We start from the raw sequence: 17,831 nt of genomic DNA, 5'->3' as shown, positions 1-17,831 counted from the left end.
ACACACACACACACACACACACACACACACACACACACACACATATATATATATATATATATATATATATATATATATATATATATATGATACCTACACACTAGTGTCACTCACTCCCATAGACAGCATGAAAGAGGGAGCTTGCCAACTGCATGCCCAGCACAGATGCAAGATGAACTGAGGGGTAAATAAAGTTTGGAAGTGGCTTCTAGGAGGGCTGGCCTTAAGAAGAGGGCAGTTAGCTAGCTACTTAGAGATCACCTGGGGGAAAGAGAATGTGGCCACTACCCCACAGCCCAACCTGGACTGGGCCAGGGACCTGATGGCAAAAGGGGACAGGAGAGCTAATTTGGGATGGGGAAGGGAATATCAAAAAAAGCCATGGAGCAGACAAGAAGTCCCCAGTCCCCAGTGCATGCAAGTGGAGTTTCAATCAGCTTGGTGGGTCAGAGTACTACCCAAGAAGCCAAGTATGACCAGAGGTATAGGTAGGGGATGGAGCTGAAGATACCAGCAGGGCAGCGGAGCCACCTACTGGGCCCTCAGTGAGACACGATCACACACAAAGCAGTCCTTTATCAGTAACTCACCTGACTGCTGACATCTGCACCACAGAACCCCTCACCACAGAATCTAGGCCAGCCACCTACAACATTACTCTGTGCACACAGCAGATGAGTGACTGGGGTCTCCACAGCAGCTACAAGGTTGATCCATCAGAGGTGTGTCCTGGAAAAAGCATCACCTACTTCCTAACCCTAACGAATGAAACCCAGGGGAGAGGAGTGTCCAGGAAGGATCTGGTTTGTCACATGACCAAAAAAGCAAAAGATCCCAACGTGGCATTTGAACAGTATCTCCTGGGAACACTGAAGAAGGGATCTAAGATCACGAGCCATCTTTTCTGTCAGGAGTAAAAACTACCAGCCAAGAAACAAAAAGGAATCACCGCATACCCTTTCCTCAGAAAGTTTAAGAGAAACACAAAGCATTTCCTTCTGGCCTAAATAAAAAGGTCTACAGTGTGCCCAGCTTACAGAGTGCCTGGCTGGTGTGGTTCAGTGGCTGAGCGTCAACCTATAAACCAGGAGGTCATGATTCAATTTCCAGTCAGGGTACATGCCTGGGTTGCAGGCTCCATCCCTAGTAGAGGGGCATGCAGAAGGCAGCCGATCGATGATTCTCTCTCATCCCTGATGTTTCTATCTCTATCTCTTCCTTCCTCTCTGAATAATATATATATATATAAATCAAGCAACTAGAACACCGGAACGACCTGTCGCCATGACACACACTGTGGTGGCCAACGGGGCCGATCGGGCCCCGGGCCCCCCTCCCAACCTCCTGCGTCCTTTCTTGCCCGCCGGCCCAGCCCCGATCAGCCCTCATTGGGGTGGGCTGGCCGGACCCCAACCATGCACAAATTTGTGCACCAGGCCTCTAGTACACACACACACACACACACACACACACACATTTTAAATGTCTACAGAGGAATCCTGCGTAAGGATACGGACCCAGGCAAGAAGAGTAGAACATCTTGTACCCACTGTGCTGTCACAGTGACATGGGAGGTCTCAGCAGGTGGGTGAGGACTTGGAAGTGGGTTTCAATCCAGTGTGATCACTTCTAGCAGTGTGCCCGCAGATCATCAGTTTCCACAATGGCACAGTACCTGCCTCCCCAGTTGCTGTACAGATTAAATGAGTCTTTAACACACAAGGAGTGCTGAAAAGTACAGCACTTAATACCTACCCAGCGTTGACCGCCAGTTGCCAAGATCAGTCCTTTGCACAGGAAAATCAACAAGCATCTGAGAACCCAGTTGCTATGAAGTTCTAGATACATGAGGAGGAACTCGTGGTCCTCTACCAGGGAGCTTGCAATCCAAGGAGAACATGAATAACAAGACCTGTTTTCAGCAGGAATGTAGGTTTTAAGTCATGTGCGGTACGTGGGGGAAACTGTCTTGGATTAAAGCAGGAAAGGTTTCTGGAAAAGGGAGAAGAGGGAGTGAGGAGGGATTGAGGTGGGGTGGCAACAAACAGTACAAAGGTTCCAGCCCTAGGTGTCATATACAGACAAGAAAGGTCAGCTTACAGATTTAAGTAGATACTGTTTGGATGACAAGACATAACTTCATTTCAAAGCATGACTAGATTAGCTCTGTCCTTGAATTTTCTCAAAAAAAACAGCTACTTAAAGTACACCTGTCATTATGTGGGAGTTCCTGAATGTTTCTGATCATAAAAATGGATCCTGACAGAAAAAAAGATTAGGAGCAGCTAGGCTAGTAATTTTAAGGGTGGAAAGGTTGTAGGAACTGGGCAGGAAATACAAAACTTAACATTTAAAACGTTTTGTGTTTGTAAGGTTAAACTTCAGAAGATGCACTAGAATCCAACTTTCATGCTGAGCACTGCTTGTGTGTGTTGGGGTCGGGGTAGGGGGGAGTGCGGAAGATTGCAGTCGTTAAGCCCACTGGCTTCTGAGCTAACCAGCACTGGGTTTAGGCCCAGATTCCAACAGCCTCCTCTTCAATATTGGACAGATCTTCCCTAAAATGAAGTTCAGAGAAGCAACCAGGATGCGAATCACTCACTCCATACAGTCCCTGGCCCACAGTATGTGCTCAGTAAATGGCAGGGGTTCACTTCATAGCCTTCAATGAAGACAGGAAACTTCGTTGCAGTCCTAGGGACATTCCAAGGCTTTGAACTCCATCTGTCTGGCAGTGGCACCTCACCTGACATGGTCCTTCTCCTTTATTGCAGGCTCCACATGGAGTCACAGAACCTCTAGGAACTCATATATCAGGAGTCTGTGGGTCCAGACAGAGGGTCTGGGTGTGTCTGTACCCCAACCTGGTATGGTAGTCCCAAATTGTCTCCAGCTAGCTCCGGCAATAATCAAGAGCTCTCCAAAGTACAGTAGGGCCTCCCTCCCAGGAACTCCTGCCACCCAGAGTAAACCTAACACCGGGGTACAACAGCACTTCAAATACTTGAAATCAGCTCCCAAGCTCTTCACAGAACCTGACACCTGCCCCCTTCCTATCCCACTGCTGAGGGGAAAACTATTCAAGACTTGCTGGCTATTCCTCCAAATTCTCTGATCCCCTAAGATCAGAGATGAACCAAAAACTGACTTCCTGCACCTGACTGTAAAACTTTTCATTCTGAAAACTCAAATGATGAAGAATTCTAGAAAGCCATTTCTCACGCTCTTAAGAATTCCGACAATCTTTGAACAAGACAGAACTATAAGCCTTTTACAGCCACTTCAACCCCAGGTCCCCACTCCCATCCCAAATAGTCCATGTGCACACTCTACGCCTGCTCTTCTCCCAACAATGGAGGCTCCAGATCCCTGGAAGGTAACGGCCAGGCATGTCCAGGTCTGCACCCTTTGTACCCAGCACATAAGCTCTTGCTAAAAACGTTTATTCAATGGCTGAGCTACCATTTCCAGTTTTACCATATTTCTCCATAATCAGAATATCAGTTGGTGATTGAGATGTTAAGTATATTGCCTCCCAAGACCTGGAATTCATTCAAAGAGTACTTTTAAACAGCATGCACAATACTGGTAGGCCTTCCTTATGCAGGAAATGCTCCCCAGTTCATGGACTCCCTATGTCAATTCTTGCTCCATTCCACACCTGTGCCTGGAGAGTGAAAATAATGTTGCAGAAGGGAGCTCTGAGCATGGGCATTCTGGGGCTGAACTGAAAATGCACTACCTACACTGCCACCTGCTGAGCCACAATCTCAGTCACCCATTCTGGCAACTAGCTAGTGGGCACTGGGGGACAGGCCCACCACCAGGATTAAAAAGAAAAAGCACAACAGAGACAAAGCCCCCAGCTTCCAGAAGACAATTTGCAGTGGGGGTCTGGGTAGGAGACCCACCTACTGAACTGCAGTCACATAAAGATCAGGCTGGGGCCTGGTTCTGGTTAAACTAGAACTCCATCTAAGAAGTTGCCCACAAAGACACCAAAATCAAGCCATAGGTGAGCACAGCTACCCTCCTACACCTAACCCCGAGGTGTGTGTCCTGCCACACACAGCTATGTCCTGAGCCCAGGAGCTCAGTTGACCATGGTGCCTTTAAAAAACTGTATCAGGACAAAAACCACTTCCCACAGGCTGATCCTGGACAGTTATCCAGGCCTTTGCAACCTTCTGTCATGACAACATACTCCCTCAGGACACATGCCCGGGTTTTAGGCTCGATACCCAGAAGGGGGCATGCAGGAAACAGCTAATTGATGTTTCTCTCTCTCTATTCCCCTCCCTTCCTCTCTCTAAAAATCAGTAAAAACATAGTTTTTGTTTTTTTAAAAAAAGGACAACATAGTCCAATTAAAGCCACCTCTGAGGACCACCCAGAGACCTCCATGAAGATGCAATGTAAAGTCCACCTTCTTCTGAGGGAGTGTCACAACAAGGACACACACCTGCTTCACAATGGACACTTGTTACCTGTCTATTTCCCACACTCATAACACACCACACTGCTCTCCCCATAGATCCTGGCTACAGTATAAAGAGCAAAGACAGGAATGTCACTGAATTTGGGCAACAGCGTGATCAGGCAGAGACATGCTTAGATTTCATATCCTCTAATATATTGGAGAGAATCAGAACAAACAGTCTTCTATTTTACAAGAGTCCTCTTTTCTGCAGAAATCAATGGCATTTTAAGTTAATATCAAAACTGCTGTAACCTGGAAGCAGAAAACAAAGCTGGAACAAGACTCATGAAAGTTCCACGTCAGCTGGCAGCTGCCACACCACAGTGTGGTCTGGCCTAGGACTCTGTCCCTAATAGTAACCTTAAGATGTTTCTGGGGCAGGCTGCCTAATATTGTCAACCTAATATTGTTAGATCTGGCACAGGTAAATCTAACCCAACTAACTGTGAGTCACATATAAACTTATATGAGAGAGAAGAGGCTCTCACATCTTGTCTTATCAGCTCGAGGACATTGCCCTCTTAGGCCTCTTCAGAGCCATCTCTCCATCTTTGAAAGCAGTGTGGTAGTATTTAGAGTTGGAGGTATATCACTTAGTAACTTTGGGTATTGGGGCAGTCACCTCACATGAAGTCAGAAAGTAACAAAAGCATCTTGTCCTCTCCTGGACACAAGAGACACTCACTAAGCAGCATATACCATCACTGTGCAGAAATGAGAGACAGGTGGCTCAGCTCACCTTCCTTACAGGTTGGTGAAGGGAAGTAGAAGATGCTATTAAATGCTGTTCAAAGTCCTGTGAAGTGTGTGTATCTGTGTAAAACTTTGTTATTTTAGAAAGTTCACACAATGCACATCGCATTAAAAAACTTTTAAGACAATTCATGTTAGCCTCGGCTGCCCTTTCCATAACCTGAACCCTGGATTGGAAAGGAGTTTTTGTGGCACATACTCCAGTCCCCAGTTCCACTTTGCAGGTGAGGAACCTGCAGCCCAGGGAAACTAAGCAGCATCGTAACCTTCAAATTCCTAGGTGGGAAAATTATCCTTCTTGAGTGTGTCTCTCTGCAGAGACCCTTGGTCACCTCCTGTTGGAACCTGATGTCTGCAGAACTGTGAAGAAGAAAGTTATGCCTGAAGTTTCCTGCTGAAGAGCCTGACTGCTGGCAGGCATTTACACTAGCGTTCAGGGCCAGTTCAAGTCCCTCTTCCCCTCAGTGCCTCCTCTAGCCTCTCCCTGCTCTGACTATAGGGATACTCACCTGCCTTGAGCAAGGCCTGCCTTGTGCTGTTACTCAACTTGCCATGGGGCTTCAGTACCTGTTCAGTCAGACCTTTACTCAGATGCCAGATAAATATCCATGCAGAACTCTGTAGAACTCTGCATTAGAATATACCATACTGAACCCCTGGGCCTATAGCAATCACAAGGGCTTTTCTGTAAAAGGTGGCTCATATGAAGCTCCTCAGTCATAAGTCCAAAAAGGATTCTAGGGGTTAGTCAGTTTAACCAGCACTTAGAAGGTACATCCTAATGCTTCTGTTCTAGAGAGAGAAGATAAGAAACAAACCATGCTCACAAAACTCTCATTCTGGTCAGGAAGACAAAGTCTGAACTTTTGTGAAACAAAAGTGGGAACCTAATCACCTGCTGAAGAGACTGCTGGGGTGGACTAACTGATTTCTGGCAGGAAAAGACACTGCCCTCAACTTCATCTCTAATGAAGCAAGATTAAGCTGTAACAAATGTGCACACTGCACTCAGAGAAATTGTCAATACTCTGGGCTGACACACCAGAAGAGTAAGGCTTGACTGTTCTGAAAAACTTTTAGTTGTATCTGAAAAGGAGTGTAGAAGAATTACTTCAGTACTGAGTTGATGCTATAGAAATTCAAATACTCCAGAGGCTAGAATTTAGAGCAAAGAAACAACTTTCCTCTTAAGAACTCCTTTGTCAAGGAGGAGGTCAGTAAATGTTACTTTGTTACTTCCCTAACTTTTCAGATACTTGCAGTGCCACATTGATTTTTCAAGCAAAAGCTGTTTGTTAACCCTAACTGCCCATAAAGGTAAGCATTACATGACACAATTCTGTGTTGCTTCTCTCAAAAGACGTTTAATTTTAGTGTTGGCTCTTCAACTCTGTCCCCATTTTTTTTCCATGAGCATCTTAAATATGTGTCAACTAACTATCCAGAAGTGGAGTTCATAATTGGGTAAGGCAGAGAAGAGCAGCTGCATGGCAGCAATGCCTTGTTGGAGCCACCTCACTCTTACTCAGGTCAAAAGACAACTACAGCCTGGCCATACTATTGCACATTCTCCACCAGCAACCCATTCCACCAGGGTTCTGAGTTTCTATACTTGGTTTGCTCTAAGCCACGCTCTAGTCAAATGGTTATTAACAATGTTCACAAACACTAACAATGGCAGCATTTAAAGGAGGTACTTTCCTCATCACTCATATTCAAAGACACAATTTCCCAATTCCATCCATCACACTTACTTAGTAGGACTCTATGCACACCTATCACCAGAGTCACCCAAAACAAGCCACGTGAAATGTGAATTCTATGCCATGTAACACAGCCATTAGCTCATCTGGATGTAATGTTCCTGAATGCACCAGGATACATGAAGCTGAGATTTGTTCCCTCCTCCAGATTCTGGCTAGTTCCTTTTCCTCCCCTACTCCTAGAAAACCTCTAGATTAGAGCCTTACACATGCCCCACCTAATCTACAAAATCATGAACACTTGTGAAAGCACCTTCTGATCCCAAAGCTCTCCTAGGTGGCATTAAGGTTCAATGCTAACATCTCAGCCACTCTCAGACTCCCCCGAAGTCAAACAAGCACGTGGAATTCAAGAAATTGCACTGGGACTCCACAAAGATGCAAAAGTCATCAAGACTTACATTTTTTATGTCACTTGCTTTATCCTCTAATATTTCAGTCTTGAGAATTATAGCAGCACCAGTTACTGCAAAAATTCTGGAAGGTTTTACATAGCTTGTGCCTACTCCACCCCCAAAACCCTAACAAAAATGTATACATTTGTTAAAGGCAATTCCCACCAAGTCAGTCTTAAGGGGGCCTGAAGACCAGGGGTACTTATGACACAGAAACCAGATTAAATAACTCCTCAGTTTCTACCAAAACTGCACAATCCAGCATGATTTAAACACATACACACACCACCACCAACAACAAAAACAGGCTAAAGCATACTAAAAGCAATTAGCTAAGCTCACATAAAGGAAAACCAAAAGCCCCAACTGAAAGTTACCTGGCCAAGCCCAAGACGATTTTTTCTTCCATCCCCAGCATGTTAAAAAGTGATCTCAATGGCCACTTCCTGGTCTCCCAGCAAATGCAGGGACTCACTTCATATCGGGATACCATCTTCCCATTGATCAACCTGCTCCTGCCACAGGGGAAAATGACCCCTATCGCCAACAACCCATTGGAGAATATGTGAGAACATGATGAGTCTTTCCCTTCACACACGGAGGGAGCAGGGGAGATCCCTCTGCAAACAGTAGCCTCATTGTAGGGACATCTGAGAAAGACACCTTGGGGTTAACCCTGACCTTCTAGGTCACAAACCACCAGCCTGGGACCCCTAGGTAGGGGAAAGGGACAACCGAAACAGGGCTCTTGGGAGAAAGAGATAGAAAAGAATCACCTCTAATTGTCTACCAAAAAGTAGGACTCTGGTTTGGTCAGAGACGCAATGGGCAGTTAGGCCCAGAAAGGCAACATGAAGAATCCCACCTTCCCCAAGATCATCTTCCGTTGGCTGCGACCCCAAGAGGGACCCGGCAAAGGCATGGCCACTCCCAGAACCCAGGGGCCTCTCCAAGCGCCCTGGGCACCCAGCTAGGGGCAAAGCGGGCCCGGGGGAGGGGGAGGCGGGTTCCCTCCGAAGTCAATGTGCTTCCAGCAAGGAGAAGAGGGAAGGAGGACTTCCCTGATCACCGAGAAGACCGAGACACGGGTGGCAAGGGCTCCCCGAATTATACCCAGGACACCAGTTGCTCCACAGCCTTTCTCCCTCCCCTCCCCCACGCCCGGAGGGTTTCCCGGGGGTCTCGAGTCTCGGGGGAAGAGCAAGGAAGGTAAGCCCCGTCAGGAGCAGCAAGGGCCATAGAGCTGGAGCAGGAAGGGAGGCAAAGCTCTGGCCTCAGATCCGGTCTGCTCCCTTCACCCAGGCCGCACAGAAGCCTCGGCCTCACGTACCGAGCGCCCCGGGTCTGGGCCTGGGGGGCGAAAGGCTGGGATGGCAGCGGCCCTCGGGGAAAGGTGGGCCTCAGACGGGTCCCGGAAGCCCGGAGGATGAGGGATACTGGAGAAGGGGAGGGTCCCGGGCCCACGAGGCCTCGGTCCCGGCCCGCGCGGGAGGTACATACGTTGCTTTGGGGGTCGATGGCCTGCAGCAGCCGGTCCCTGATCTGCTGCGGAGACGACGGAGCCGCTGTCATTGCCTGGGCGAGGCGGGGGGGGAGCGGCCAGGCCAGCGGGCGGGCGGGCTGAGACGGGGGACGAGGGTCACTCACTCGCCGGCCTCCGAGAGCGGAGCCTCATGTTCCCCGCGGCGCTGGAGGATGAGGGGGCGCGCGGGGTGGCGGAGAGGGGAGCCGGAGCCGGGGCTCGGGCCCGGGGCGCCGCCGCCACCGGAGGAGGAGGAGGAGCCGCCGGAGCCGCCGCCGCTGCTGCCGCCGCCTCGAGAACCAAACTCCAGTGAGCTGCCCCCGCGCGGAGCACTCTGGGTAACCCGCGCCGCACGCAGCGTCGGCGCCACGCTGAGGAGATTGGGAGATGGGGCGGGCGGAGACGCCAGTCCTGGGCGGGGCCACGCGCGAGCCACGCCCCGCGCCTGAACGCAGGCGCACGCAGGCGCACTCACCGCAACCCAGCGCCGCCCCACCCCCCAACCTGGGGAGCCGTTGAGAGGCGGTTGGGCGGGGCAACGGCCGCAGCTTGAAGGCCCCGCCCCCGTCCGTGTCGTAGGCGGAGGTTCCTGACGGATACCCGCGCTGTGCGCGGAGTCCTTGAACCCAGCGCTGTGGGGACCTCCTCAGGGGAGAAAAACCTTTCCCGCACTGACGGAGGTGACAGGGGTCGTGGGCGGGAGAAACTGACAGTTTTCCGAGCCCAGGGGTCCTTCCTAGCCTCTCGATCGGCCTTCTTGGGGGCGAGGGAGACAAACGTCCACTTTGTGATGCGCGTGTAAGGGTCTACCAAGGGGCGCGAAGGAACGCCCCCGCCCGCGTCCCTGTCCACCCCAAAGGGCGGGGGTTTGCACCGCCTAGCTGAGACAGAGACGCATCTCTCGGAGGAGCCGCCCCCCCAGCTGGGATAGCTTCAAAGCCAGCCCCTGAGCCCCCCCCCATGGTTGCAAACCTGTGCCCCAGTGACATTTGGGACCGGATCACTCTCTCGTAGGGCCGTCCTGTTCGTTGCAGGGTGTTGAGCAGCATGCCTGGTGTCTGCTCCTCCAGTGGCCGGCGGAATCTCCCCTTGCTGAGAACCACTGGCTTTAAAAGACCCACCCTGCTTGGCGTGGAGGCTGGGAAACGAACCCTCATTTTATGAACCAATCATTTCCTAAAGGAGGAAACTAAGGCCCAAGGTCACCCAGAGTTAAAGGTCAAATCCAGAACTGCTACTGTCTAGGGCTCCCCGCCCAGCCCCCTTACGGCCTTCGTACATTGCTGTCTTCTTCTCTAGAAGCTGTTAGAAATACAATTGTGAGAAAAGGGGTGGAAAGGCAGGCTGAGTGGATTATTAGCTGTAGCCTCAAGAGAAATAACTTTTTTTTGGTTGTTACCGGAAAACCTAGATTTAAAACAGGAGACAGGCAGCTGATGAGAACCACATGTGCGTCTTGGATCTGCCATACACCTGTTAGTCTTGCATTTGTTATTTGCAAAAACGGCTGCTTCTGCACATGTGAAAAGTTTTACATCACATTTGTGGGAGGAAATAAACATGGGCAAAATACTTCGTTCAGTTAGTTACTCTCCTTAGAATGAGGTGCTTTGTGTACATGGTCCAAGTTGGAAACCTGCCCACTTGGAAATATTCTTTATCTCATTTAAGATAAGCAAAATAAACAAACTCTCAAGAAATAAAAAGCTCTCCCCCAAGTATAATCTAGTCCTGCCTCTCCTTTTAATTTCTAGATGTATACAGCATCTTATCTTTTGATCAAGGATTGTACCAAAATAAGCAATGTTTTGCATGGGTCAGGTTAAGAAAACTGGAAAGCACTCACTCTTTTTATTTTTCTTGTTTTTTAATATTTTAAAATTTTTTCCCATCATTATCCCCTCTAAGCCCTCTTCCCCCTCTCACCACAGTTGTCCATGTCCATCAGTTCTCTCTCTCTCTCTTTTTTTTTTTTTTTTGTCTTTTTTGCTCAAACCCTCCACCCCCCTATTCACCTCCCCCAGTTGTCTGCCTGCCTTCTATCTACAAGTCTGTCTCTATTTTGCTTGGTAGTTCAGATTGTTAATTAAATTCCACCTAAGGCCCAGCCAGAGTGGGTCAGTGGTTGAGTGTGGACCAATGAACCAGCAGGTCATGGTCCAATTCCGTCTGGGCACATGCCAGGGTCGTGGGCTCCATCCACAGTAGGGGGCGTGCAGGAGGCAGCCGATCAATGATTCTCATCATTGATGTTTCTCTCTCCCTCTCTCTAAAATCAATAACATTTTTTAAAAATTCCACATATGAGTGAAATCATATGGTACTTGTCTTTCTCTGAACTATTTCACTTAGCATAATGTTCTCCAGGTCCATCCATGCTATTGCAAAGGGTAACATTTCCTTCCCTTTTACAGCACAGTTGTATTCCATTGTGTAAATTTACCACAGCTTTTTTATCCACTCATCTACTGATGGACTACTCGGTCTATTTCCAAATCTTGGCTATTGTAAATAACGCTACAATGAACATAGGGGTACATATATTCTTTTGAATTAGTGTTTCGGGTTTCTTTGGATAAATTCCCTGAAGTGGGATCACTGGGTTATAAGGCAGTTCCATATTTAATTTCTTCAGTTAACTCCATACTGCTTTCCACAGTGACTCCACCAATTTGCATCTAACCAAAGGTTCCCTTTTCTCTCACTTGTTTGTTGATTTATTGATAGCCATTCTGATAGGTGTGAAGTGATATCTCATTATAGGTTTAATTTGCATTTTTTTGTGATTAGAGACACAGCATTTTTCATATGGCTATTGGCCATCTGCAGGTTCTCCTAAGTGTCTATTCAAGTCTTTTGCCCATTTTTTAATTGGATTGTTTTTGTGGTGTTGAGTTTCATAAGTTCATTAATTTTGGATAGTAACCCCTTGTCAGATATATCGTTGTTACCTACTCTTTTTAAACTAAGAAGAAACAGCCTGGCTGGTGTGGCTCAGTGGTTGAACATCAACCCAGGAGCCAAGAGGTCACTGGTTCAATCCCAGATAGGGCACATGCCTGGGTTGTGGGCTCAATCTCCAGTAGGGGGCATGCAGGAGGCAGCCGATCAATGTTCCTCTCTCATCGATGTTTCTATTTCTCTATCCCTCTCGAATGAAAAAATATTAAATATAATAAATATACACATGAGGATGCACATGAACACACACATATAGTTTTATTCCACATTTAATATACGCAGGTCCTTGAGTAATGTTATAATGAAAATGTTTTTGTCATAATGATGATATGTCATAGGAACTTAACTCTCTGTGGTAAGACTGGTTATACATTGTTTCTTTTAAAGTTGAAGAACCTGCCCTGGCCAGTACCACTTGGTTGAGCTTTGTCCTGTGCACCAAAAGGTCACCAGTTCTATTCCAGGTCAGGGTACATGCCCAGGTTTCCGGTTCAGTGGGGGTGTGTACAGGGGGCAACCAATCAATGTTTCTCTCTCACATTGATGTGTCTCTCTCCCTCTCCCTTTTTCTAAAATAAATAAAAACATATTTAAAGTTGTAGAACCTATCCACAACATTGAGGACTTACTGATATACAACGTATGCTTGTCATGGTAAAGATCAACTCTAAACGGAATCTTGAAAATTTTAGCAGCCTCTCTAAGGATCTATGATAGATACTGTAGTTCACCTGGCCAACTTTCTGCTTTGAAGAAGAGATATTTGAAATCTTACCCAAAAGTGGGGCTCAAGGTAAATGCTCTTGTTGTAATATCCTTGGAGATATATCCCTTAAATTATTTAGATAGAGCACTGGCCTCACCATTCTGAGAGGACAAGATCTTTTGTGTTTGGAATGTCCTTGGGAAAACTGTCTCATCTTTTAGCAAGGTGGCCCCCAAAGACTAGGGAGAGGAATGGCTAAGTCCATGACTTGCTCTTGCCATGGAAGTGGCTGGGAAGATAGTTTCAGGAGCTTGAGGGCAGAGCATACCCAGGCAATCTTGGCAGTGAGGGAGTGGCCGTATCCTCCCTTGCCAGACAAGCAAAGGCATCACAGAAGGAAGCCATGAGCAAGTCAGCTACCACAACTGCACAGGACCAGTCTTCAACAGCGACACCATGTGGTGGCAAGGAGCAACAACAGGAAGGCACTGGGCAGACTCCTGAAGTGAAAGCAGCTGTGCCCTTTTAGACACAAATCCCTTAGAAGTGGGCGATTTATTTTAGTTTAGTTCTTTCTGGCACCAGAGTTTAGGGCTTTTAATTTGTCCCAAAGTTGCTGAAGCCAAATCATGATAAAAACATTCTGCTTTCCTTTATACCCCAACACACAAATAATCTACTTGTAGAAAAAAATTGGTTTTGTACATGGGAAGAAACAATATAAATTCACAACTTACAGATAAGGGTTAGCTCTATCGCTCATTTCTTTAAAAAGTTTATATGGATATCCAGTCAAAACTGACAGGGTATCTTCTTTGAAATGTTCTCTAAACTAATTTCTAAGTAGACCACAGGACTGTATCCTGTCTTGAAATGTTCTTAGAGGGTTCTGTCAAATGGAAGAGGGAAAGAGAGATGGAAAAAACTATTCAAACTTCATCTTCTTTCCTCGTGGCTTAGTCTCCTCCTTCTCTGCCTCCTAGGAGGCGGGGTGGGCAATATAAAGGAGAGGAAATTACTGGACTTAGGCCAATAATGTATGTGGGCACTCCAGTGATTAATAGGAAAAACAAATGTAAGCAAATCTACCACCCCATTTTGACCCATATGTTAGCTCTGAGTTTAACAGTCTGGTGGACATTTTAAAGAAACATTTTCTCATATTAACTCATTCAACCATATCAATGATCTCAGAAGTACCTACAGATGGGTTTCAGAGTTCTGCTTGGCTTTGCAGCAAGTCCTGTTTACTGTAAAAGTGAAACCAATTTCAACTGGTTTTGAAAAGCCCTGATGTGTCATTGCTTTTAGAAAGGGCTTCAAAGATAGAGGGGAGAACTCAATTTTTTCAAATAATATATATTTTATTGATTTCAGAGAGGAAGGGAGAGGGAGAGATAGAAACATCAATGATAAGAAAATCATTGATTGGCTGCCGCCTGCATGCTCCCACTGGGGATCGAGCCTGCTACCCGGTGAAGCGCCCCAACTGGGAATCGAATCGTGACCTCTTGGTTCACAGGTCGATGCTCAATCACTGAACCACACTAGCTGGGCAGAGAACTCAAAAGGGCAGCAGGAGTACTAAGGTGGGAAAAAGCCCTTCTGGAAAGATGTTTGATAGGGAGGCATTTCAACTGAGAGCATTCATACCCTCTGACCCAGTGTTTCACAACTTCCAGAAATGTTTCCAAAGGAAGCAATCAGATGCAGACAAATGTGTATGTTCAAGAGTGTTCACAGAAGCATCATTTATAAGAAGAGGGGAAGCAACTTAAGTGTTAGGAATATATAAACACACTTGGGGTCAATTCGTGAAAATGGAAAGGTTATGTACTAGGAGAGACCACAGGATTTTACAACTCCAACTGGGGTAGTGGTCTTGTCTTATGGATGTGTATGCACATGCAGAAATTCATCAAGCTGTATGTTATGTATAAACTTTGAAAATAAAGAACATATAGTTTTAGATGGAGAAATAGTAGCTAATCTAGCCATTAGAAACCAGTATTGAAAAATCCAATTTCATATTGATAAAATGCAACATACACTATATACTTTACCTTAATTTTAGTTTTATTAAATATATATATCTATAATAATAAAAGCATAATATGCTAATTAGACCAGACATCCCAATGACCTTCCGGACATCCTTCTGGATGAAGCTGCAGCTGCGAGGGCCGAGCCCCTTGCACAAATTTCGTGCATCGGGCCTCTAGTGTGTGTGTGTGTGTGTGTGTGTGTGTGTGTGTGTAATGTACATGTTGCATAGGAAAAATATTGGAAGGAAAGAAACCAAAATATTCACAGTAATTGTCTCTGACAGAACTACAGGTGATTTTTCTTCTGACACATTTTTGTTGTTGTTAATCCTCATCTAAGGATATTTTTTCCATTGTTTTTTCAGAGAGTGAAGGGAGGGAGGGGAAGACAGAAAGAGAGAGAAACGAAGATGTGAGAGAGCCACATCACTGGTTGCCTCCAGCACATGCCCTAAGGGGGGTGGGGAATCGACCTGAGACCCTTTGGTGCATGGGCCAACGCTCTAACCACTGAACCACCAGCCAGGGCTCTTCTGACACTATTGCCTGCAGTTCCACATTTTCTAAAATGAACATGTGGTGCCTCCTGGTCATCTCATCCAGTACCAGGGTTATTCTAACCTCTAGTAGTCTCTCTAATTCTCACCTTCTGACTCAGGTAATGCTAATCTCAAGTGTGCTCATTAGCTCCCAATTCCTAAAGATGGATTTGCTATCAGGACGACTGATGAATGTCAATCTAAGTCCTAACAGTTTGTGTTTCCCCTACTACCCCAGTTTTGTATTACTAAGAATAATAACTACAGGGAGTAACATTTATTGAGTACCTACTATGTGTCAGGTTCTCTGGTAAGGGCTTTACATGAGGACCCTGATGAAACCCTCCTTTAGTCTTTGGTCTTCCAACTTTGAGTGAATGTTGGATGTTTTGCAACAGAAATATCACTCTGATGAGCATGTGCTAGCCCAGACACCTTGAGGTGTCCTGTCACACGCAGGACATGCAGCTGGAAAGTGGGAGAAGTTCACAACTTCCAGAAATGTTTCCATAGGAACATTTTGGGAACTGGCTCTGGTGCCCAGGCTTTGGGACAGGCCACAGCAGTGAGGACCTACTGTGTGCTGGGCACATGCCACCTGGATTGCACCAGGAATAAAGGGGCCATAAAGCAAGGATGTGGCAGCCTCTAAAAGCTGGAAAAGGCAAGGAATCTGATTCTTCACTACAGCCTCCAGAATGAACCAGCTCTGCCAACCCTTGATTGCAGCCCGGTGACACCCATTTTGGATTTCTGGGTTCCAAATCTGTAAGATAGTAAACTCATGCTGTGTTAAGCTGTGAAGTTGGTGGCCATTTGTTACAGCTGCCCAATGAAACTAAGCAGATCCTTGACTAAAAAGGCATATCCCTTTTCCTTTACATGTAGTGTTGCCCCGTTAGAGCTTTCTGCAATGAAATGCACTTGAAATGTAGCTACTCTGACTGAGAAATTAGGGTTTTAATTTTAGTTAATTGAGATGGAAACCGAAATAGCCACACTCGGCTCATGGCTGAGATAGGCTAGTAAGCCAGGACAATAAGCCAGGACAAGTGGAATAGGGAAACAGAGTTTGCAGCCATCTAGTAAAGTGGAAGAAGGGTATAGGGGGGATAAATAAGTAAAGGGTAAAAAAGAGCCTTGGCCAGTGTGTTCAGTGGTTAGAGCATTGACCCACACATCGAAGGGTTGCAGGTTCAAGATTCTTGGGCAAGGGCACACACCTGAGTTGCAGGTTCCATCCCTGGCTCCGGTCAGGGTGCATGGGGGAGGCAACCGGATGGATGTGTTTCTCTCATACACGTTTCTCTCTCTCGCTCTCTCTCTACTTCTCTCCCCTCTTTCCTACCTCCCACTAGTTCTAAAAATCAATGGATAAAATATACTGGGGTGAGAACAACAAAGAAAGTACAGGGTTTGCATTTCTCCTCCCCAATCAGAGTGTAAATAGCTTAAATCACCTTACTCAGGGAGAGAGCAGAAATCCAATTAGTGCCAATTATGCCAACCACACCAAGGATGAAATTAAGAGAATAAATCTCATTTTGGCACATCAACATAAAACGGATGACTATTCTATTGATCCTCTCCTAAACTTCCAGCCTTTAAAAACCCTCAAAACAAAGTTCCCAGGTTGTGTTCTCCCTACCAGGAGCATGCTCAAGCTCAACCAGGTGTCCTCAAACTACGGTCCTCGGGCCACATTCGGCCCGCCGAGGACATTTATCCGGCCCGCCGGATGTTTTTGCCGCCGCTGCCTATCCTGCTTAGCAGCCGACTTAGCAGTGTGCATAGGAATTTGTTCATAGTTTTTTTTTTTTAAACTATAGTCTGGCCCTCCAACGGTCTGAGGGACAGTAAACTGGCCCCCTGTTTAAAAAGTTTGAGGACCCCTGCTCAAGACTCTCCATTCCCCTCTTCTTCCCCCATAGTCATGCATCTCCTAAACTCTAAGGGACCCCAGGAGACTCCCAACCAGGGAGCAATGGGCAGTGGCAGCTCATCCTGGGCAAATCCCCAGAACCTGGCCCCAAGGCCCCATTTTTCTCTGACTTCTTAGTGAGCCCAAGTAGCCCAGTCTGAGCTCATTTTCTCACCTACTCTCTCTCCTGTTGCTTCTTCTTCCTTGTTTCACTGTCCCCGGCTTTAATAAAGGTCTGTAGTCCTGGCTGGTGTGGCTCAGTGAGTTGGAGCATCCGCCCATACACCAAAAGGTGGCGGGTTCAGTTCCCGGTCAGGGCACATACCCAGGTTTTGGGTTCGATCCCCGGTTGGGATGCATGCAGGAGGCAATCGATCAATGTTTCTCACATCGATGTCTCTCTCTCTCTTTCTTCTCTCTAAAAATCCATTAAAAAAGAAAATACTTGTCCTCTAAAAAGTCACCTGGACTTATATTATGAAATCTTCCCTCCACAAAATCAAGAACCTGCACACTACCAGCCAGCCCTAGGCAGACCAGTTAAAAGTGTGGCCTGTGAACCAGCAGCATGGACACTCCCTGGGAGCTGGTTAGACATACAGAATCGCAATTGTGCCTCCAACCTGCTAAGTCAAATCCATACTTCACCAAGACCACCAGGGAATTCATGGGGTCATTAAAGTCTGAGACGCCAGGGTGGAAGCCACCATCCAATCCACACAAATACTTTACTATGGAACATCAGG

At 46.7% G+C, this 17,831-nt stretch overlaps 1 protein-coding gene across 1 annotated transcript in view; it reads right to left on the bottom strand.

Moving 5' to 3' along the window:
* MED26 (mediator complex subunit 26) overlaps nucleotides 1-9,222 on the bottom strand; it is a 43,985-nt gene extending 34,763 nt beyond the window's left edge. Inside the window, exon 1 of the mRNA XM_079772405.1 lies at nucleotides 8,892-9,222. Within this exon, the coding sequence (XP_079628531.1) occupies nucleotides 8,892-8,963 (72 nt within the window). The 5' untranslated portion in view covers nucleotides 8,964-9,222. The remainder of the gene's footprint in view (nucleotides 1-8,891) is intronic.
* Nucleotides 9,223-17,831: the final 8,609 nt, after the last annotated feature.

This window comes from Cnephaeus nilssonii, assembly GCF_951640355.1.
Source record: "Cnephaeus nilssonii genome assembly, chromosome: 5".
NCBI lineage: Eukaryota > Metazoa > Chordata > Mammalia > Chiroptera > Vespertilionidae > Cnephaeus > Cnephaeus nilssonii.
This window is presented reverse-complemented; position numbering and strand designations above follow the sequence as displayed.